The sequence below is a fragment of the Staurois parvus genome, unplaced genomic scaffold, assembly GCF_062004578.1.
Source record: "Staurois parvus isolate SC_StPar_1 unplaced genomic scaffold, SC_StPar_1.0 ptg000068l, whole genome shotgun sequence".
Taxonomy (NCBI): domain Eukaryota; kingdom Metazoa; phylum Chordata; class Amphibia; order Anura; family Ranidae; genus Staurois; species Staurois parvus.
Window position 1 is genome coordinate 6,128,941 of NW_028317864.1, and position 22,710 is coordinate 6,151,650.

The following is a 22,710-nucleotide window of genomic DNA, read 5'->3' on the forward strand; positions in this document are numbered from 1 at the left end:
GAAAATGAAACATACTTACCCTGTCACTGAATTTACCTCACATGTAAAAACTGATGGAAAATCGCATTGATCCGCATGAAATATTATGGGCTTGTTCACACAGGGATGTCCAATTCCTATCGCCTGACGCCCGGGACATGCAGTTCCGGGCGCCGTGCAGGTAGTTATTTTTTTTTGCCCTGCTGCTTCCACACAGCCCACAGTGTCAGCCTCTGCTCCGTCCCCGCTATATGTCCCAGGCTCCGCTTGCCCATCTGCGGGCCCAAGCCTGGTTCGGCGGGTGCCAATGTGGTATAGGGGAGGGAGGAAGAGAGTGGACACATCCGCTCCCCTCCCCTTCTTCTCCTGATCCGGAAGTGATGTGACGTCACTTCCGGGTCCCTGTTCGACAGATTTCCAGTCATTGAGGCCAGGAAAGAATGTAATGCGGTGCGATGTGCATTGCATTACATACAGTGTAGTACAGGCGAGACATGCAGGGTCTTTTTGAGCATGTCTCAAAAAAGAGAACCTGTCACCAAAAATCATCTTCATAGGGGACTTTTTGTCCCGTATGTGATTTAAAAAAAAGTAAATTTTTTCTTTTCTTTTTTTAAATGGAAGTTACACCCAAGCATATAACACCCCCAAATTTTTCAAGGCCCCCCACCCCCATATATGTATGCATGCACAAACATAAAAGCACATACTCGGGCACCTACGCATGAAGACAAGGATTGCGATACACGTTACATATCGCCGTGCATGCCAGATTGAGGGCAATAATTCTAGCACCAGACCTCCTCTGTACACTATACTGATGACCTACAAGGGGCTTTAAAAGTGGCACCTATAGAAAATATAGGGTACTGAAGTTTGTTGTCGTTTCACGAGCACGCGCAGATTTAAGGTTTGACATGTTGGATATCTATTTGCTCGCAACCTCGTCTTTTATATTTTACAAAAAAATTGGATCTTTTTTCCCTAAAATTAACTTAACTGTATTTTTTACTGACATTTTGCGTTTCCTTTGTGATAATATCATGTGACATAAAAAATTGTAACTACTGCTATTTTATTCTCTAGGATCCCTGATTTCAGAAAATATACAATGTTTGGGGGGTTTGTGTCATCTTCAGGACTAAAATGTTTTTTTTAAAAGTGTGCAAATAACGCAAAAACAGCTCTGGCAGCGAAATGGATAAAGGATAAGCTGGACACTCCCCTTTCCTGACGAGCAGCCAATCAGTGCTCACTACACTGCAAGGTCTCTCCCCTCCCTGCTATTCCCAGGGGGCGGGGCTGGAGACAGGCAGGGAGGGGAGGAGGAGATAAACAGTGCAATGTTAAAAATATTAAACGTTTCAGTCGCCATGGAGCCCCTTTTGTTTTTAAAAGCCCCAGGCATTACTTACAGCAGATTTAAATATGGTTTTGGTTAAAATGTATGTTTTTTTTTATCAGGACAAGTAGATTGTTATGAGGGACAAGTAGATTGGGACACCAATTTAGTCCATGGACAAGTAGTTTTTTCAAAAATTTCCACACCCCTGTCACACTATGTGCAGAGATGTATTTCTTATGTAGGTCTCTGGAAGGTTTTCTATGTGCTCTGTTCACACCATAGCATTGCTGTCATCTAATTTTTTTCTGAGCAGGAATCTGCAACATAAAGTTTTCTGCAAGGGCACAAAAGAAAAAAAAATGTTTTCTATGTGCCCTGTTGACACCACAATGTTGGCTTCACGTTTCTTTTCGGCATACATGTTGCAGGTTTTTGTGCAGAAAAAGTAAACCAGATACTAGTGTTATGATGTGAACAGGGCGCATAGAGAACATTTTTTTTCCTTGTGCCCTTGCTCTTACTATGGTGTGAATGGGCCCTTTAAAAAAAGACAGTATATACTTGCCTCTCCTGATGCCTGCCTGGCAGAACACCTCTGTGTTCAAAAGAAATGATCTTCCAAAGTCTGCAAGGAAACCAACATTTCCAGGAGTGTTGATCTTTTGGATGTTCTGCAGCTCTTCTTGATTCTTCCATGTGACCTCCACCCATTACAGGATACAGTGGTGACATGGAGATAGAGGAACCAGTAGGAGCTGCAGGGGACCAAGGAGAACAGTACTTCTGGATGAATTGGTTTCCCTATGGAGAGATAAGTATATACAGTTTTCTTTTAGAGTGCAAGCTTGAGTCAATTTATTATAGTGACAGGGTCACTTTAGATCAGCCTCTCTCAAACTTTTTAACGCAGAGAAGCCCTAGAAATAACTTTCCAGTCTCAGGGAACCTCTGCTACAAATGACTATATCCACAACTCATGATACCTTACTGTGATGGTCAGTGGGAAGAATACTCCTTACACTTACAGATAGCCAAACGGTTCAGTGGTGTCAGTGGTAACTTTTCTGAGAAGCAAAGGTTTCTCATTGTTCAAGGAACCCTTAGCAACCTCTAGAGCAGGGGTTTCCAAACTTTTTAAACAAAGGGCCAGTTTATTGGCCTTCAGACTTTAGAAGGGCCGCAATGTGGCCACCAGGAGTAGAAAATTTCCAAGCATCAATTGGAGTAAACAATGCTCCATCTTTTGTGTCATTGGGGGGAATGGTGCCCCATCATTGGTGTCATTGGGCCCCATTTTTGGTGTATTTGGTAGGAATTGTGTCCCATCGTTGATGTCATTGGTAAGAATTGTGCCCCATCATCGGTAGGAATAGTATCTAATTATTGGTGTGATTGGGAGGAAATGTGCCCCATCTTTGATGTCACTGGGAGGAATTGTGCCCTATGATTGGTAGGAATTGTGCCCAGTCATAAGGGTATTGAGCCTCATTGTTGGTGTCATGGGGAGAAACTGTGCCCCATCATTGGTATCATTTGGAGGTTTTGGATTGTTACGAAAGGTGAACTTATCCTTTAAAGTGGAAACATAACTATTTCAATCAACATGAACTATTTTTGATTCTTGTGCTGCTAGCCTTAGATGCCATAGATGGTTCTTATCTCATCCAGTTCAGCAGGGACTGTCTGAGATTTGAATAATCTATGGGCAGGCTGACTACCCAGTTTGATTGTTGTATGACTTGGGTACAACCAGCCTATCAGATTTTTAATGCCATTATTGCTGGTGGCTATAACTGCTAGCAACAATCACTGTCTTCTCCCGGCAGGGGCGGCTCCCGCCCTCCAGGCCCCCCTTTCCTGTTGGGAGAACACAATAGCTCCACTGGAAGGATTCCACCATCAACACTGACTGTGTAAGGGAATGGAACGATTTTCTGGCCTAGGCAAATGATATCCTACATCCCAGGAGTTTTTGTGGGCATTTTGTTTTCTTTTATTTGGAGGAGAGGCCCCACCACTATTATCCATCTGTCAAGTGCCAGAGCCTTGACTAACTGTAGGCATTTGGTTGGTTGATGATAGATGGATGTTAATGTTTTGAGGGAGCAAGGGTTAATCCCAACTCAGAGAGTTAAGGCTCGTTATATAGACTGGGCCAATGATCCAGGGTCCTGAAAAGGTACAAAGGAACTGATCTAAAGACAAGCACAGGTACATGCCGGTATCACCAAGCAAAAAATTATTAGAGTCATATTGGGCCCCATTGCTGTGGCATTGGGAGGAACTGTGCCCCATTGTTGGTGTTATTAGCAGGAACTGTGCACCATTGTTGGTGCTGGTTAATATAATAGTTCCCCAAGGGCTGGATAAAGGCAAGCAAAGGGCCGCATCTGGCCCTTGGGCCGCAGTTTGGAGACCACTGCTCTAGATGAATTCTGCTTTAGAGGAGAAGTGTACTTTAAAATACGAAATCCCACTTTCTTCCCACAGGCAAAAAAGTAATACGAACCAGTGCCCTCTTGCTGAAGAAAACCGATTCCTCAACTCTGTCTTAATCTTGGCTCTATATTCTGATTTTGTTCAAGGTCAATTGTATCTAAAAGTGTCCTTTAATAAGGCAAAAAAGTAAATGTTTGGTCCCTTCCAGTTAACTACAGTACAAAAGGCCAAAAGATGAAGATGATATATTATGCTATTGGAATGACCGCTGAATGTGTCTCACTTTTTTTTTTCATGCAGGCCAGACAGCAAGCCCAGATCCGTCATCAGATGTCAGACGACAGTAAAGGGGATTATTCATCAGTGTTACAAAAGTTTAACCGCGAGCAGAATGAGCACTATCATACACACATGCCGTCCATATTCCAGGTGTGGTATAGGCTCATCACTTTATGACAGACTTGTTACACTGACAGATCTCATAAATGTATAACTGTTGTCACCAGTATCAATGTACACACTTTACAATTGTAGAAACATTGCATTGTAGGACTTCCAAATAGCTGTGTGTTTAAATCAGCTTCTCAACCTTTTTCCTCCAGAGTAACGCCTTTAATAATTTTGAGGTCTCGGGGGACCCAAAAACACCAATTCATTGGGGGTCAGTGTGAAAAATGCCCCTTACATGAGTGGTCAGTAGGAAGGATAAAGTCCTTACATAGTGGTCAGAATTCAATCTTTACAGACAGCTTAAAGGATAAGTTCACCTTTTAGAAAAAAATAATAAATGCACATTTATTTGCAGGTAATGAAATATGTATTTATTATTTTTGTCTGCAGGAGCCTGGAAAGCATTGCACCAGCGATCAGTAGATCGCTGATGCCATGCAGGTCTCCTGCAGACCTGTCAGAATATCTGCTTGCTCTTACGGGATGTACGGCAAAGAAGAATGAATGCACTACCACGGCGCTTCGCAGCGCTGTAGTAATTGAGGACTACAAGCTGACAGCTGCTAAGGCTGTCTGGACATGTAGTTTTTCATTCACAGATGACTGTGAATGAGTGACGTGGCCATGTGGGAGGAGCTCAGCACGGCCAGGTTTTTTTTAAAATTTGACAGCTAGCGAGGGGGGAGAAGATCCCGCGCTAGCTGTCAAATCGGGGGGAAGGGAGTTGGCTGGTCTGAACGTGGAGTAATATGTTACACCCTGAATATGGGTATAACATGTACATTGTTACGAAAGGTGAACTTATCCTTTAAAGTGGAAACATAACTATTTCAATCAACATGAACTATTTTTGATTGTTGTGCTGCTAGCCTTAGATGCCATAGATGGTTCTTATCTCATCCAGTTCAGCAGGGACTGTCTTAGATTTGAACAATCTATGGGCAGGCTGACTACCCAGTTTGATTGTTGTATGACTTGGGTACAACCAGCCTATCAGATTTTTAATACCATTATTGCCGGTGGCTATAACTGCTAGCAACAATCACTGTCTTCTCCCGGCAGGGGCGGCTCCCGCCCTCCAGGCCCCGCTTCCCTGTTGGGAGAACACAATAGCTCCACTGGAAGGATTCCACCATCAACACTGACTGTGTAAGGGAATGGAACGATTTTCTGGCCTAGGCAAATGATGTCCTACATCCCAGGAGTTTTTGTGGGCATTTTGTTTTCTTTTATTTGGAGGAGGGGCCCCACCACTGTTATCCATCTGTCAAGTGTCAAAGCCTTGACTAACTGTAGGCATTTGGTTGGTTGATGATAGATGGATGTTGCACAGACAAACAAATATAGATGGTGTAGCGCTGATACTATAAACAATAATAACATACAGCTAGTAAATATGCTTAATGAAATGCTCCTTATAACTATGAAAAATATATCATAATCTCATAGATACTATTAAGATTGAAACCAAAGGTACAATGTACATAAATCCACGTCAGTGAATGACACCATAGGAATAACAATCACTAGTGTAAATGTAACACACTCAATCTGTGACAAATGGTGATAAATAAGTCCACATCACACACAAGTGAAAAAATCTTCATAGACGTGAAGGTGCCATATGTGCCATAAATCCCAGAGTGGTCTGAGTGCCCCCTCACCCCCTTCGCAGTGACCACAAGGGCCAGACAACTTTGTAATAAACTTCAAACGATCTCCTATGGATCACCTTCCCAATTGGACTGTAATGGTTAATAACCAGGGCTTTGGCCAGACCTTCTCCTGCACTCCACCGTTCTGGCAATACTTCACGTCCCTTTAGGTCCCACTCAGAGACACAAACAGATACGCTCCATAGTGTAATATTAGCACTTTATTGAATAAAGGTAAAAAATACCCACTCACATGTTAACAGGTATCAAAAAACTCCATGAAGCCACATGCTATGAGGACAGCTAGCGTTTTTTGATACCTGTTAACATGTGAGTGGGTATTTTTTACTTTTATTCAATAAAGTGCTAATATTACACTATGAAGCGTATCTGTTTTTGTCTCTGAGTGGGACCTAAAGGGACGTGAAGTATTGCCAGAACGGTGGAGTGCAGGAGAAGGTCTGGCCAAAGCCCTGGTTATTAACCATTACAGTCCATATGGGAAGGTGATCCATAGGAGATCGTTTGGAGTTTATTACAAAGTTGTCTGGCCCTTGTGGTCACTGCGAAGGGGGAGAGACCACTCTGGGATTTATGGCACATGTGGCACGTTCACGTCTATGAAGATTTTTTCACTTGTTTGTGAAGTGGACTTATTTATCACCATTTGTCACAGATTGAGTGTGTTACACTTACACTAGTGATTGTTATTCCTATGGTGTCATTCACTGATGTGGATTTATGTACATTGTATCTTTGGCTTCAATCTTAATAGTATCTATGAGATTATGATATATTTTTCATAGTTATAAGGAGCATTTCATTAAGCATATTTACTAGCTGTATGTTATTATTGTTTATAGTATCAGCGCTACACCATCTATATTTGTTTGTCTGTGCAATTCTGTAGGTACATAAGTGGGTGTTAGCAGCTTTTACTGCATATTTCTATCCATCTAAGCGCAGGTGTTTCGCTATACATTTTTTCGATAGATGGATGTTAATGTTTTGAGGGAGCAAGGGTTAATCCCAACTCAGAGAGTTAAGGCTCATTATATAGACTGGGCCAATGATCCAGGGTCCTGAAAAGGTACAAAGGAACTGATCTGAAGACAAGCACAGGTACATGCCGGTATCACCAAGCAATTTATGATTACCTTTATGAACACAGAAGCATGCAAGACAAACATAGGATTATATTCTGATTTGCATAGTGTGTGTTTGGAAGAAGATACGTATTTCTCTTTACCTGACCCTAGTCTGTTTGGCCAAGCAGTACACTATTCTCACAGTCTGCAATATTCTTTAGAAACTGCAAGATATGGAGGAAAAGAGGATAGCACGGCTGGGGGAATCACTGAAAATGTACGCCGAAATAGACCGCCAAGTAATCCCAATCATTGGCAAATGTCTTGATGGGATCACAAAATCTGCAGAGTCCACCAGCGAGAAGCAGGTAGGAGCTTAAGTTGTTTGGATGTTTATTCCACACCTTCCACCGTCCCCTTTCTTCCTTTCATTTATTCTTCTCCTTTCCTTCCTTCTTACAGTCCCTTCTCTCCTTTTAAATTCTTTCCTGCCTTCCTTCCCACCCTCCATTTCCTCATTCATCTCTATCTTCATTATTCCCATCCATCCTTTTACATTTCTTTTCCTACTATCCAATCTTCTCTTCAGCTCGTCTTCTTTCCCTTGCTTCCTCTGTTCTTTTGGAATTTTTTTCCTCTTCCCTTCTTTAATTTCTTAAAGTGGTATTAAACCCAAAAGCAAAAATGTAATTCATATAATAAATGTGGCAGCTGCATTAGTTTTTTTTGTTAAGCTTTTTTTCCTTTATTTTCAACTGGTGATCCAAGCCAATAACACACTTTCTGTCTTAGGATGTCTCCTCTATATATGGAGGAGCAACAGAGTCACCCTTGGACAGCAGCACCCTCTGGAGAGGGTATTGTTGGATGGACTAGTAGATATATATGGACTTTATATAGTTGACTAACCAACTAAAGCTTAACTCCAGCTAACACTTTTTTTTTTTTTTTTTTTTTTTTTAACAGTTACAGAAAGTTTTTCTTCCTTTTGGGATAAAGGTTTTACATAAATGAATAAAATATCATAAGTATCCCTGTCAGTATTAAATTATTTGCCTCAACCCACTGAAGTCCACTTTTGCTGGACAGCTTGGTGTGCTAAATAAAGTTAAAAGAAATAACAGCAGAATCAACAGTTAAAAAAAAGACTCAGAAAAATACAGACTGCTTTGTTAATGCTAATGACAGACTACATCATATATGCCATTTTTGATTTTGCCTTTAGTACCATTTTTGTTTCTCTCTTTCACCCTTAGTTCCTCCAGAAGATACACAGATTGGATTCTGTCCATGACAGTACTAAACCGGTTGTCTAGTGACACCATGACCACAATATGCACAGTTTAAAGTACAAAACCGAAAATCCCCAAAAGATCTCTATAAACATGAAATGACTGAACTATGATTCTCATGTTTCTGGGTGTCTGCAAACTTCACCAGACACCCATAACCCGGGAACAGCAGTCTTCCATGTTGGATAATTACAAGTGATGACCATTTTTTTCTCCTCAAGATAATGCAGCATGGTTTTGGACAGAGTGAAGTTAGGCAGGCAAGGAGTGTAATCTGTAACTGGGATAAGGTGACTCTGCAAGGAAGGAAGGTAGTAAGCACTTTTTGTTTTGTCCCCATCCTCTTTTTTATGTTTGTACATTGCCAAGCACTATGCTTTTTAACTCCCTCCCAACTAGTAGGGTGTAGGTCCTTGGACTTACCCTGAAATTCTTGGGGTATAGGGAGGGTATGTGGCCCTATGGTCAGGTTCTCCCCCATCCAGTACTTGGGTGGACCTTGTATCAGCAGGTTCCCTGAAGAATGGACCCCAAGTACTCCAATCCCCATCAGGAGTCTTGCACCATGGGGGATCAGGGCCAAGGTCCTTTCTGTTCATAGGAGGATCTAGTGTATACTTTTTTGCACCTGGTGTTAGTTTCCTGCATGCACACAATGCCACAGAGCTTAAAAAGATAAAAAAAAAGAATGGAAGTAAGGGTAGTATAAGTGTATATTATAGCAGACACTGTAGCACCAACTTAGCTAAGGCTTTTTCAATGGAAAAATAATTTGTTACCAAACTGATAGCCAATCTGTCCTCTAGGAATTAGGAATGAATGGGAGGCAGAATGTGCTATTTATTTGTGTGGTCTAATTCTGATCTGATGACGATTGTCCAGATTGAGGTTGTCGTATTTTCTGGGTGGAAAGAGAGGGATGCCCACAGATCCCGCCCCCCATGTGAACAAGTAACATTAGTGGCATTAGTAACAGTGGTGAATAAAAACACAACCACCGTTTTTGACAAGTTTTAAAAATAAAAATTGTCCCTCAAAGTAGATCCAACAACAATCACGATGTATGCCGCTGCACGAACAAAAAAAAAGAAAGAAAAAGAGCTCCGCTCTTGACGAAGGCTCACCCTGCCCCAAAGCACCCCCCATGTTGAAGGCATGTGGCCGGGTATGGTTCAGGGAAGAGGGGGCGCTCGTCCCCTCCCTTTCCTGACCTGCCTTCCTGCTCAGATCTTGTATGGAGTTTGGGGGGGGACCCCCAAGCCATTTTAATTTTGGCTTGGGGTTCCACTTAAAATCCATACCAAAACCGAAGGGCCTGATATGGAAATATGGATGGGGGGGGCACTGTGGGTTTTTTTTCCCTGATTTTTCTAATTGCCAGCAGTAGGTTAGTTTATATCCAGCTGTCGGCGGGGAAGCCCGCCCACAGCTGATGACTCATCGGTTGTTAAGGACGCGGCGGCCGCCCGCTCCTTCACAACTAGCTTAATGCCACACAAAATGCAACATGCAAAATGCATTTTAAAAAACCCTTCAAAAAACTCAATACTTGCGTTTTTAGTGCGGTTCCATTGAAGTCTGTTACATGCAAAATGCAATCTGCTGCGGGAAAAAAGTCCCTGACCCTTTCAAAAATCCGCACCAGCACAAAATGCACAGATGTGAACTAGATATATAGGAAATCATGTTAAATGAACTGTAGTGCATTTAACGGGAAAACACACTGAAATCCGCATAAGTGCGAACCTAGGGTAAATAATCACAATTCAAGAATTGTTGTTCTAGAACTAGTATTATTATTGTTATTATTATTATATAGGATTTATATAGTGCCAACTGTTTGCTCAGCGCTTTACAATATAGCAGGAGACAATACAGCAACAATACAGTTCAATACAAGAGGGAAATGAGGGCCCTGCTCCTTGGAGCTTACAATCTAAGATAGAGGGGCTGGTGGTACAAAAGGTAGTAACTGTGGGGGATGGACTGGTTGGAAGAGTAGAAGATTCCATTATTAACTGAGGGCAGGATAGGCTTCCCTGAAGAGAGAGGTTTTCAGAGATTGCCTAAAAGTGAGCAGAGTAGGCGATAGTCTGATAAATTGGGGTAGAGAGTTCCAGAGGATGGGGGGAAGCTCTGGAAAAGTCCTGGACACGAGCATGGGAGGAGGAGACAAGGGAGCAAGAGAGCAGGAGGTCGTGGGAGGAGCGGAGAGTACGGTTTGGGTGATATTTAGAGACAAGACCGGTGATATATTTTGGGGCAGAGTTATAAATGGCTCTATATGTTATTGTTAATGTTTTGAATTTTATTCGTTGGGCAATGGGAAGCCAGTGGAGGGATTGGCAGAGAGCGGTGGCTGATACAGAACGGTTAGTAAGGTGGATGAGTCTGGCAGCAGCATTCATGATAGACTGAAGAGGGGATAGCCTGCGATGAGGTAGGCCAATGAGGAGGGAGTTACAATAGTCAAGGCGAGATATAACAAGGGAGGGAATAAGTTGCTTAGTGGTTTCCGAGGTTAGGAACGGGCGTATCTTGGAGATGTTGCGGAGGTGAAGTCTACAAGATTTGGACACTGATTGGATTTGGGGGTGAAAGGACAGATGGGAGTCTAGGATTACACCTAGTACCCTGGCATGAGGGGGAACTAGTAACTTTATATAAATAGTAAATGATTGGATTTTATTTAAAAAAGTGTTAGCGCCCCTTGTTTACAGCGCAGGCGAAATGTTCAGCCTTGGCTGCATTTTATCACGGGATATGTTGACCTTTTACCTCCATAGCCCCATATTTCACCATACTATCGCATTATTGTCTACCACCAGGAAGATGTTAATGTGACAACATCTATGACCTGTGCGTTTTCGGATCACATTTATCTGGAGAGGAAAGGGAGGGTGATTTTCCATCACTTGTTTCCTGATATTATTAGGATGTTTGGAGAGATATAGAACTCTCTTAATGACAGAAGGACGCCATACATTTGTTAGTATTCTCGGTTCTCTGTATACATACTGTATATCTGTTAATAAGAATGTTTTTTCTGGGGCAAAGTCCTTTGGAAAATATATAACCTTTCAAAGACAACATAGCTTGTCGAATTGCCCTACCCTAATTGTAACTGCCAGTCATGCACATTCTACCACTGTGTAAATCACATAAATATCAGGAATGTGTTTATTTACATTTGGCCAGGTCACGATAACTGAATAAAATAATTCAATTAAATTAAAGTTGAACTTATAAATAGCTATATACAGTTACATACAGCAAGCCTAGTAGGAGTTGGAGAAGGGGGGTCAGGAATATGCGTTTAAACAGGCCCCTGATATTTCCCATTTGAGATAGATTAAGAGATTGAGGACACAAAGTCCTCAATCCCTTTCTGTTTGCAACCCAGCATTTACTAATAATTAGAGAAATGTTCTATACACAGCACTTCCAGTTCATTCACGACTGGAAGGGACAGTAAACATGTGACTGAGGTTTACTATCACATCCGTTTATAAATGGACACATGAGTAATCAATGCCGATTACTCACTAGGTTAATTTAGAAAAGGAAGGAACCAGAAAATATGAGCAGCACATTTATTGATACCCCCCGCTGTGTGTCACCCACCTGTCAGTAATTTCGCACTTGTGTGGCTGCACCCTTCCCAGCTTTGTATCTCTACTCAAACCTGCTGTCTTGGCCAACACCAGCGGCGATCAGGGGACATGGAGGAGAGCACATGGCAGCCACAGAGCAGGGAGGATCACTAAGAAGTATGGTGTGTGTCAGCGGTGTCCATGTGAAGGGGGGGGTTCACATTTTGAGTGAATGGCTGCAATCAGCAGCTTATGAGCCATCCATGTACGCTAGAGTCAGGGGGACCATTTTGTTACAAGATAATGGTTGTGTACCAAAAGGGAGAATGCAGCCTGCATAAGGATTACTGGCCAGGTGGAAGTGGTGCTGTTCCGCTTAGGGTTAGGGTACTGGTAGTAAATGCCCCGAAGTCAAAGGGTGCTTGATTTTATCTGATCCATGCCAAGTGGTACCACTTACTGGACTTTGGCTTTTATAAAGGAGTACATGGTTTAAAGGGCTTATCCACCCAAAAGTGAAATTTTATTTCTAAGTTGGTCTTTGTGAGCAGAGTCAGCCCCTGGAACATTGTATGTCCTTGTTACTCCAGCTGTGAGATCTCCCAGCCATCACTGGTATATTCTTCAGAATACAAAATAAATCAAACATTTGACAAGGAGAGTAGAAACCCCTCGTAATGGGCAGCGGGTTTGTTTGCAGACCTGGGATCGAGAAAACTGGGTATAAAACATGTCAGGTGGTTAACACCCCTAAAATGTACCTCTACATGTTTAAGTGGACAGACTTTTTTTTTTTTTTAGTATGAAACTTTCCAGTGTTTTAGGCTTTTCCTAGTTTCATCTGTCATGAAGTGTTTATTTCCCTCCTGTGTGCATCCCTGGGCAGCACACCAAGCCATGGCATCGATCAAAGTCCTCTAGGTACCTGTTTAGTTGCCAGGTCCCAGACTTCCTTCCTGAGCTTGTATTTGATATCTCTGTGGCCTTCGTTGTTATCTGTTGTTGAAATTGGGGAAATCCTGGCGGCTGGGGAGGACCGGACAGGGAGGAAATCATGCTTATTGATCCAAATACAGACATTTTTTTGCTGTAACAGCATTTCTGCCTTCCTGTTATTGAGAGCAGTGATAATACTATCTTGTTTTTTATTTTTACTCTCCCCCCAAAAAACAAAACAATTTACAGTTTGCACATTCTCCATGGCTCTCTTACCTGCTATATTTAGCTGAGTTATAACCTCAGTCGGGATGAGGAAAGTTGTATTTTCACTGGCATTACACTATTTTAATGCTCTGCAGAGGTTGTACTGACATCAGTGATTTTCAGTGCTTTGTCATTTCAATGTGGAACTGGTTGTGTTACGGACTGGTGCTTCAGGTGCATGATGCGTGGAGCATGCCCCAATTGGTAGGATTCACCATATCAAGCAAAAACTTGGACTTTAAAATGTGTAAATAAGGAGGTTTTTTTTTTTACACCTCCTATCCTAGTATGTATATGCAGTATCTCACAGAAGTGAGTCCACCCCTCACATTTTTGTAAATATTTTATTCTATCTTTTCATGTGACAACACTGAAGAAATGACACTTTGCTACAATGTGACGTAGTGAGTGTACAGCTTGTATAACAGTGTAAATTTCTAAACCGCTGGCAACAAAAGTGAGTACTGCTGCAAGAGAGGATTTTTACTTTCCCTGGAGTTCAGCTTTAAAAAAAACTCAATTATTTCAGGCCTAAGTAGACCTAATGTCACCAGTTAAAGAACAATTCGACTAATTTATGCCCAATAATGTGTTTGAGTTTAAAGTCCCATTCACCTGGACAAAGAGACCCATACAGCGTAAATTGGTAAAGCTTGAAGCTGTGTGCTGGCAGCCTATGTTACTGAATGGAGACGCAGACCACATCCAGTTTGACAGCCCTGAATGCAGACAGTAGTGAGACCAGTTGGGGGTGGACTGGCCCTTTAAATAACACCCCCCGCCCTTTTTTTTAACCTTTGAACATATGGGAAGGCATGTATACATAGTCAGTATGTATTAAGAAACCATATTTTTCGCTCCATAAGACGCACTTTGTCAGTGCGTCTTATGGAGCGGCCGGTCCGGTATTTCCACCACCGCCGTGTCAGAATACCGGGCCGGCTGCTCAGCTCTGCAGCGGGACCTTATGGAGATGACTGCTGACCTTTGGGGAGGTGGGGAGCGGGTACCTGAATTTGACAGGTACCCGCTCTTACTTCCGCGGAGTTGTTCTTTGACCTTACCTGTTCCTCTATCCAGTGGCGCGCTGTCTTCCCAGCTTCTGTAGTGTCGGCGCTGGGCTTGACAGCCGGGTGCCAAGTGCGCATGCGCAAGAAGCGGTGCTTTTTGTGAATGGTAAAGTGGTACCTGGGACACATGACAGATCCCAGAAGCCGCCGGACCAATCACAAAGCGCAAGTGCTTCTCGCTCATGCGCACTGGGCACCCGGCTGTCATGCCGAACGCCGACACTACAGAAGCCGGGAAGACAGCGCGCGGCTGGATAGAGGAACAGGTAAGATCAAAGAACAACTCCGTGGAAGTAAGAGCGGGTACCTGTCAAATTCAGGTACCCGCTCCCCCCCCCCTCCCCAAAAGGTCAGCAGTCATCTCCTGTACTGTCTGCAGTCTCTGGTCATCCCTGTGCTGTCCGCAGTCTCTGGTCATCCCTGTGCTGTCCGCAGTCTCTGGTCATCTCCTGTACTAGGTCTGCAGTCTCTGGTCATCCCTGTGCTGTCCGCAGTGTCTGGTCATCCCTGTGCTGTCCGCAGTCTCTGGTCATCCCTGTGCTGTCCGCAGTCTCTGGTCATCCCTGTGCTGTCCGCAGTCTCTGGTCATCCCTGTGCTGTCCGCAGTCTCTGGTCATCCCTGTGCTGTCCGCAGTGTCTGGTCATCCCTGTGCTGTCCGCAGTCTCTGGTCATTCCTGTGCTGTCCGCAGTCTCTGGTCATCTCCTGTACTAGGTCTGCAGTCCATTAGTTCAGAATTCTTTTTTCCTGTTTTCTGCCTCTAAAACCTAGGTGCGTCTTATGGTCAGGTGCGTCTTATGGAGCGAAAAATACGGTAGTTAATTCCCCGTTGTGACATATCTGTAAGAGAACATGTCATTATGTGCTGCCTATGTGTCTTATCACAATCCATTTCTATCCACACCAGATGTCACTCATATGTGTCCCCTTCTAATATTAGTTCATAATTATGGGGAGGACTTGGAAGACACATAGAGCTTTTCATCCTCTGTCTTTCACATGGAAAAGATTTAGATTAGGAGCAATGTTCCAGCTCTTATTGGCTTCTCTCTAGACTGGACGATCTGTGGGATTTTAACACGGGCACAACATGAAAGTGTTTGAAAGAACTGTCTGTGTTGCTCCTATTAACCAATTAAATTTCTGATCTCGCACAGAGAATTATCTCATATAGAGGATACATTAGAACTGAAGGGTAGGTTGAAAATGAGATCCGTTTACTTGGAACAGATGCATTACGTTAGTTTAGAAAGGAACATTACATAACAGTTTCCTAAAGAAGGGATTTATGATTGTGATTTGATAGTCAGGAAGGATTTACAACTGTCCTTTCAACAAGTCAGTCGACAGATCCTATGCTAAATCAGAGTAGAATGGAGCAGATATTTTGTGACATGAGTGTCAGTTCATTTTCTTGACCCATACTGGATCTATGGGAGTCCAGAGTAACCAGTCATGTATGGGTCTGAAAAATGGGAAAAAGACACAAACTTTTTCCATTTTTATTTCTGAGACCTGATTGGACTTAGAGACACTTGGATGTAAACAGATGTTAGTCCACTGCCCATAGACTAACATGGGTCTTCCGGTGAGGTCTGCCTGAAAAACTGAAAGGTGGGCCTGATCGGATTGCTTGTATGGAAGGGGCTTCAGCTGACACTTCAGATATTGGAAAGTGTTTCTCAAACATGTCTTTGCCTATACAAACTATATTACCAGGTGTATGGCCACACAGACAGTACTTATTTCAGATCCTTTACATACAAAACCCCACTGGTCATCCGATCCTGCCTGCCCGTCAGTTTTTCAGGTGGACCTGATTAGAAAGTCCATGCATTACTATGGATAGGTGGCTACCACCTACCTCCGAGTCTGATCAGGCCCACTAAGGAAAGTGGAGGACTGCGCCCTCTTCTGTTTGGGTGGACCAAATCAGAGGTAGCTGGGTGTAAACAGACAGCAGAATCCGTTTACTCCCGGTCTGTCTGTGTCTGTTCTGTATCAACAGAATGGACACGGACCCATCATCTGCTACGATCAGCAAGGGATTAGCTCATAGATCCCCTGCTCATCGGAACAGACGCCACCTGTGTGAAAGGGCCCTAAGTTTTATGGAAGCAACATAGTTGCCAGAATAAACGTACATTTCCCATTGGGCAGGTAAGAGTTATTCTAAGGTTTCTATGAAAGCAGAACTTCTTTTCTTTCACAAACCAGTTTAAGTTAGGGATTACATTTGATGTGTGCAGCCTGTTAACTGAAGCGAATGGCTCATAGAAGCACCAAAAAATGTTAGTCTTCAACATGACCTCCTTGTGGGCTGAAACCCTTAATAAGCAGTCTTTGTGGATGTTTGTGTTCCTCACCACCGCCACACACTGAAAGAATAATGATAGGCTGGAGGTTTCGAATCCGACCGCAGTATGAAAATTGTGAGTGTATACAATGTGAGCGTGAGGAACAGTCAGGCCTAGAGCTTCTGTAGATGGAGGTCCCTGTATTCCACCCTTCTGTGCTCCATCGTGCTGTTCCTGTCATTGTCCCAGTCCCACTATTTGTATTTCATTAGAATACCCTGCCATCATTTGCATCACACTCCTGAAATAGGTTTGGGATTGTCCCTGTGGTCAGAATTGCTGCTTTTAGTTAAAAAAATGTGCTTAAAGTGTTAGTTCACCTTTACTAGAAACCCGCCTATGCAGATAAGGGGTGTCTGTGGATAATAAATTGTGTGTCTCTGACTAAAGCTGAATAATACCCTTGCTATAGGTGTACTGTAGGCCATTTATGTACCCCATGACGCCTGACTGGAATACTCCCAAGATGTTGCTACAACCATTGCTAAGTGAAGCTTAGTTATTTTCTGCTCACCTCCACCATCACAAGATTTAGCCTTTTCTCTGAATTAAACCCCCTCACATGCTCTCTCTCTCTCCCCTGATGTAGTAGCTCTGAACTCAGCGTCTGAGAGTTCACTCCTGTGATGGTGGAGGTGAGCAGTAATGATTAGGCCGCACTTTGCAGCGCCCTGGGAGTATTCCAGTCAGGCTTCAGGAGGTATCTAAATGGCCTACATCTATAGCAAAATAAGCTGCTGATTGGGGCTTTGCTTTAATTCACACCGAAATAAATACCATTGTAGGTCCAGTTCACTTCTGGTCTATTCACTTTATTGCCAGTCAAGCCCTGATGAAGGAGGCACTTGGACCCCCGAAACGCGTTGGCTACTTCTCAAATTATACCCCTGACCTTTAATGGAATAAAGTTGTATCTGGACCTCTTAACAGTGGTGTGGCGCTTCAATTTCAACTTTTCTTACAATACACCTATAGCAAGGGCATTATTCAACTTTAATCAGAACTGCACAGTTTGTTTTTATCTACAGACACCTCTTATCTGCATAGGCAGCTTCTTGGTAAAGGTGAACACTTTAATGCTACAATTATTTGCACTGTTTTCTTCACCCCGTCACGCCCGCGCCTCTTGGCCCTTTAAGGGGTTTCTGACGCCAAGATGGCAGGGTGTAGGGTCATGTGACCGCCATGATTGGCTGTCACAACACTCACATGATCGGAAAGGTCCCAATCGCAAGGAGAGATGGGGACCTTTCCATGGGACGCCGACATATGTGCTGGGATCGTGCAGGGCACATGCTCTCAGCACGTTTGTTTACGAATGTACGCAAATATGCGGCCGCTCAGCATCAAGGCCCAGCTGCCGAGAGGCCACATATTTGCGTACTGTCAGTGTGAAGAGGTTAATATGGCTGCCATTCAGCCAAAACACATCAATGGCTCCCTGCAGATTTCAAAGGCTTTGAACTACTAATCTCGTTAAATATGAGCAAAATAAAACCAACCATCTTCTGTACTTCTCTTTTATACGTAAACATATCCTCATGTTTTATACCTTTAAAAACAAATCAAGTGCAGAAAAATACTTGTTGATCTCAGAAATCCAGTGTGCTCCTAACTTCTGGATTGGGCTGACAACACAGTGGCTCTGCAGCACTGAAATCCCAAGCCTGCCCTGCCTGCTGGACTACAGAACTCTATATTTCCCCTCCTTTCTCTCTGTCCCACTCCACATGTGCAAATATTGATTTCCCAGCAAAGCAGTGCCGCTGCCTTTACTCCCAAGAGCCTGTCCACACACTGACCCTGATGTACTAAAGGGACCTGGTATTCTCACTTTCAGTGTAAATTTATCCTTTCTTTGCTTGCACATTGAAAATTCACTTAAAGCGGAGTTCCACTCACTCTGTAAAAAATAAAAGTTAGCAGCTACAAAAACTATAGCTGCTGACTTTAAAAAAAACAGCCACTCACTTGTCCCACGATCCCGTGCTGCCCCCGCTGCAGCCCGTTTCACCGGCCATCCTGTATTCCAGGCGCCGGCATCTTCAGTGTGGGCACCTGGCTGTGACAGCTTGCGGCTTCACAGCCGGGTGCCCACTGCGCATGCGCGAGTAGCGCTGAGCTTCCTCAATGGCCCCGTCGTCTTCTGGGACCTGACACGTGTTCCACAAGACTTTGGGGAGGTTAGGAGAACAACTTCCGCTTCCAATCGCCTAGGCGATCACCACAGCAGAAGTGGGAGTGGGTACCTGTCAAATTCGGGTACCTGTGGCCCCCCCCCCCCCACTCCCCAAAGGTGTCAATCCTTAATGGGGAGCGGGGAACCAATCTTTAAAGCGGACCTTCCCCTTTTGGGTGGAACTCCGCTTTAACTTAGCGAATGAGGTGAAGTTGTGCTGATTTTTATCATCCAGTCATGTGCAAGCAAAAATCCTGTTCATTTTTTTATTTTCTTTGCTGGTTAAGTGAGATTCTGATTAGGTATGCCTTGCAAAGTTAATTTTCACTTGATTTCACCAATAAGATGAGTGAACATGCTCTACCGCTTTACTAAAATCAACCACAATCTGAAGGGAAAGATCAGTTGTGATATTTAAAGTAGTTGTAAACCTTTACATATACCCAGTGAAGTGACTGGCTTCAGGTGATACACAGAGATTAAACAAATCTTCCTACATACATTGTACCTGTTTATCTGCAGCCTTCTTTTCACTACATCTGTTCAAAGTCTAGAATTTATAAAGCTGGTCAGAGAGTTCAGAAAAAAGGGGGCGTAGAGCTTAAGTTACACTCTGCAGAGCTCCGTGAGGAGAGTTCGGAGAGCTGATTGGAGAGAAGGGACACACCACCGTTAACACAACTCACAGAGCCAGAGCTGAGGCTGTCAATCTGCTGGAGCTCTGTCCCCAGTTGCCATTTTTCTTTTGGCGCTAGGAAAACTTGTCAGAAATGATTCATACTGATAGCAGAGGAATGGAGCAGGAGACAGAAATGACACTTAGGCTGGCCATACATTATATAATTTTCTGTCCAATTTCCTTTAGATTTACCTTCAACTATGTAGTGCAAGAGCCTGCCTGATTGGATACAATTGAAAGTGTTGTTAGGTATGACCTCCTATTATACGGTTTTTGGTAAATCTAAACCAAAAATCTCAAGACAATTGTATAATGTATGGCCAGCCTTAGGGCTCCTAATTGAGATATGTGGACACTATAGAGAGATATGCTTTGTTCATATTTCATATATGAGGTTTAAAACCACTTTAAGCCAGCCATGCATGGATCGAAATTCAGACAGTTCAGTAGGGACCGAATTTCGGTCCATGTATGGGGCACTGTGGTTGTACAGAAGTCAATCTACTAATCAACTTCTGTAGAACCTGATTTTCCCCACTCAGATCAGCTATGCAGGCTATAGCCAGTCATGCTGATCAGTGTATTCTGATTGTGGGAAAGTCTCTTCACTGTCAGAATACAATAGCTGAGCGGGGAAGATTCCCCCATCCACACGCTCATTTCTTTTTTTCATTCAACGCACTGACTGAACAAAAAAACGGACTTATCTACTGTATGAGCTACCTTACTTCTGGTGATGTTACGTCAATAAAAACTAACATCTCAGCAGCTGCCCCTGAAAGATTTACATATCTGGTGATGATTCCTTAGTGAATATCAAAAAGCTGTTTCACTATGGGGACATTGTAAAAGAAAATAAAAAATTCTAGGGTACGAGGGGGATTGGTTGGGTAAATGTGGATAATACATGGACATACTCTTCATGCAGCTGAAATGTGATTTGTGTAATATTGAATTACATTTTTTTGGGTCATACCACTTGGAAGATGACAGGAGTGAGGATGACCTGAAGCACAAGAAATGTTCAAAAATGTGGAAAAGTGAAAGTGGAGATAGTGGCATAAAAGCATAGATGGGTGTAAACCCACTCGGAGAGCAGTTTGTGGACAGCAGAGACACAATTTAAGTTTTAACCAGGAGAAGAACATAGTCAAAAATATTCTGTGCTCAGAACAGGTGAAGTGGTAAGCAAAATATTAGGCCAGCCTTTCTCAACCGTTTTACCCCAGAGGAACTCTTAAAATAATTTTCAGATACCAGGGAATCCTTGCTAAAATCAGTTACCCGGGGGTCAGTAGGAGTAATGTCCCTTACATAGGTGGGCACTGGGAAGAATGCCCCCACTTACATTGGTGGTCACTAGGAAGAACAGCCCTCTTACAGTGGTTGAATCCACGCCTTACAGTGGTGGTCAGTGGTAGAATGCCCTCTTTACAGTTTTTACAAAAATGTAAATTGAAGGCCACACCACTATTAAAAGGTCCAGATATGACTTTATTCCAGTAAAGGTCAGGTAGACAATCAAAAGAGTATCCAACGCATTTTGGTGGTCAAAAAACATTCCTTTAATCCGGGCTTGGAATTGAAGGCAAGATACAAGGACTAGAACTAAATTGGACCTTTATTGGTATCTCTTCCAGTATGATTACAAGCACAAGTCTTGTCAGCAGCTTGTTTAGCAGCCAAACACTTTGGGGGGGGATTTACTAAACCTGGAGAGTGCAAAATCTGGTGCAGCTGTGCATGGTAGCTAGCTTGTTCAGTTAAGCTTTGACAATAAAACCTGGAAGCTGATTGGTTTCTATGCATAGCTGCACCAGATTTTGCACCATGCAGTTTTAGCAAAATCAACCCCTTTCACTACTCTAGTCCCCCTGTCCCGTCCTCCCCGAGCTTTACCCCTGGTTCACATATATGCGGCTGTGCGGGCTTCGTTTGGCGCGGGCCCGAGAGCCCATTCATGTGAATGGACTCCCGTGTCACGCAGGGAAGAAGTCCCTGCACTTCTTCTGAAAACACAGCCCGCACGGGAACCTCGGTTCCCAGTACGATTGCGTTTTCCAGTGCTGGCGACGTGCCATTAGAATTCCTCTGTGCGGGTGATGCAGTTCCGCGGATTTTCGTGCGGATCAGCAGCCACACCACCCGCACATATGTGAACCTAGCCTTATTGAAATAAAGTCATATGTGGACCTTTTGGTAGTGGTGTAGTGCTACCATTTACATTTTTTGGTATACTACACCACAAGCCATGGAGATTGGGGTGCAAAAAGCACCTACTCAGGAACCATCTACATCAATTTTAATAACTTAAGGTGGCAATACCAATAATGTATTCGTACAGGTTGAGCGCTATTTTATCACTTTCCTTAAAGCAGAAATTCACCCAGGAAATATTGGTAAACCCTTGCTTGTCTTTGGCACATTATCTGGCACATGCAGAGATGTGTAGCAGGTCTCTAGGATCGGCAGAGACCTGCGGCACATCTGAGCTCACTCAGGGCCATTCTGCGCCTGCACAGGCGCACAGCACCATGTTCTGACAGTTATCCTTATAGAATTTGGGTTGTAAGGATATCAGGATCACATCTATTTGGCTTGGCCACATGCACATGTAAAAGCACTAGTATATAAAATTCAGCTGCACTCAAGGCTAAAGACTGCCAAAGGTAGAGGAAATCTCATTGCCCATAACAACCAATCAGAATTTTCCATTCGTTGTCCTACAAACGTCTGAAAATTAATAAGAGGATTCACTCGGTTGGTTTGAGTAATAGAAATTGTTCATTATTTAACACATGAAGTCCATTCTGTTAATAGTGTCTGACCCAATCACTTCCACCTCTTGTATACTTTCAGAGTAACCGTTTATAGACTCTCCTCTTATTTTCCTTATTTCAGGATTCTCAGACAGTCATAGAAGCCTTCAAATCTGGGTTTGAGCCTCCCGGAGATGTTGACTTTGAGGACTTCACGCAGTCCATAAAACGCACTGTGTCAGACACCAGCCTTACAAACACCAGGGCCGATGGAAAGACTGATCCCAAAACCCCTGGCAAATCCCGTGGCAAGTTGTGGCCTTTCATTAAGAAAAACAAGGTACTACTTTCCACTGCTTATAAAGATTATTACTGCTTAAATCCCAACTGTTTTATTTTTGTTAAATTTGAAATTCTTTTTTTTTTTATTAAGATTTACTGTTTTGTTGTTTTTTTATGTTATAAGTTAAGTTGTTGATGCGTTTATTATTTTACTTACCACCTGATTAATCACCACTCATAAACCGCATGCTAACTGCTGTCACTTTAAGTCAGTGTTTATACCATTGGTTATAAACAATCCGGACTGCTGTGTGAACTTGATTTTCAAACTTTGCCACTTT

General features: G+C 43.1%; 1 protein-coding gene across 18 annotated transcripts in view; it reads left to right on the plus strand.

The window, feature by feature from the left end:
* Positions 1-22,710, plus strand: part of FNBP1 (formin binding protein 1) — a 315,711-nt gene that overhangs the window by 236,214 nt on the left and 56,787 nt on the right. For all 18 annotated transcript variants that reach the window (XM_089669062.1, XM_089669051.1, XM_089669049.1 and 15 more), the window contains exons 7-9: positions 4,064-4,192; positions 7,178-7,324; positions 22,230-22,427. In XM_089669062.1, the coding sequence (XP_089525188.1) occupies positions 4,064-4,192; positions 7,178-7,324; positions 22,230-22,427 (474 nt within the window). The remainder of the gene's footprint in view (positions 1-4,063; positions 4,193-7,177; positions 7,325-22,229; positions 22,428-22,710) is intronic.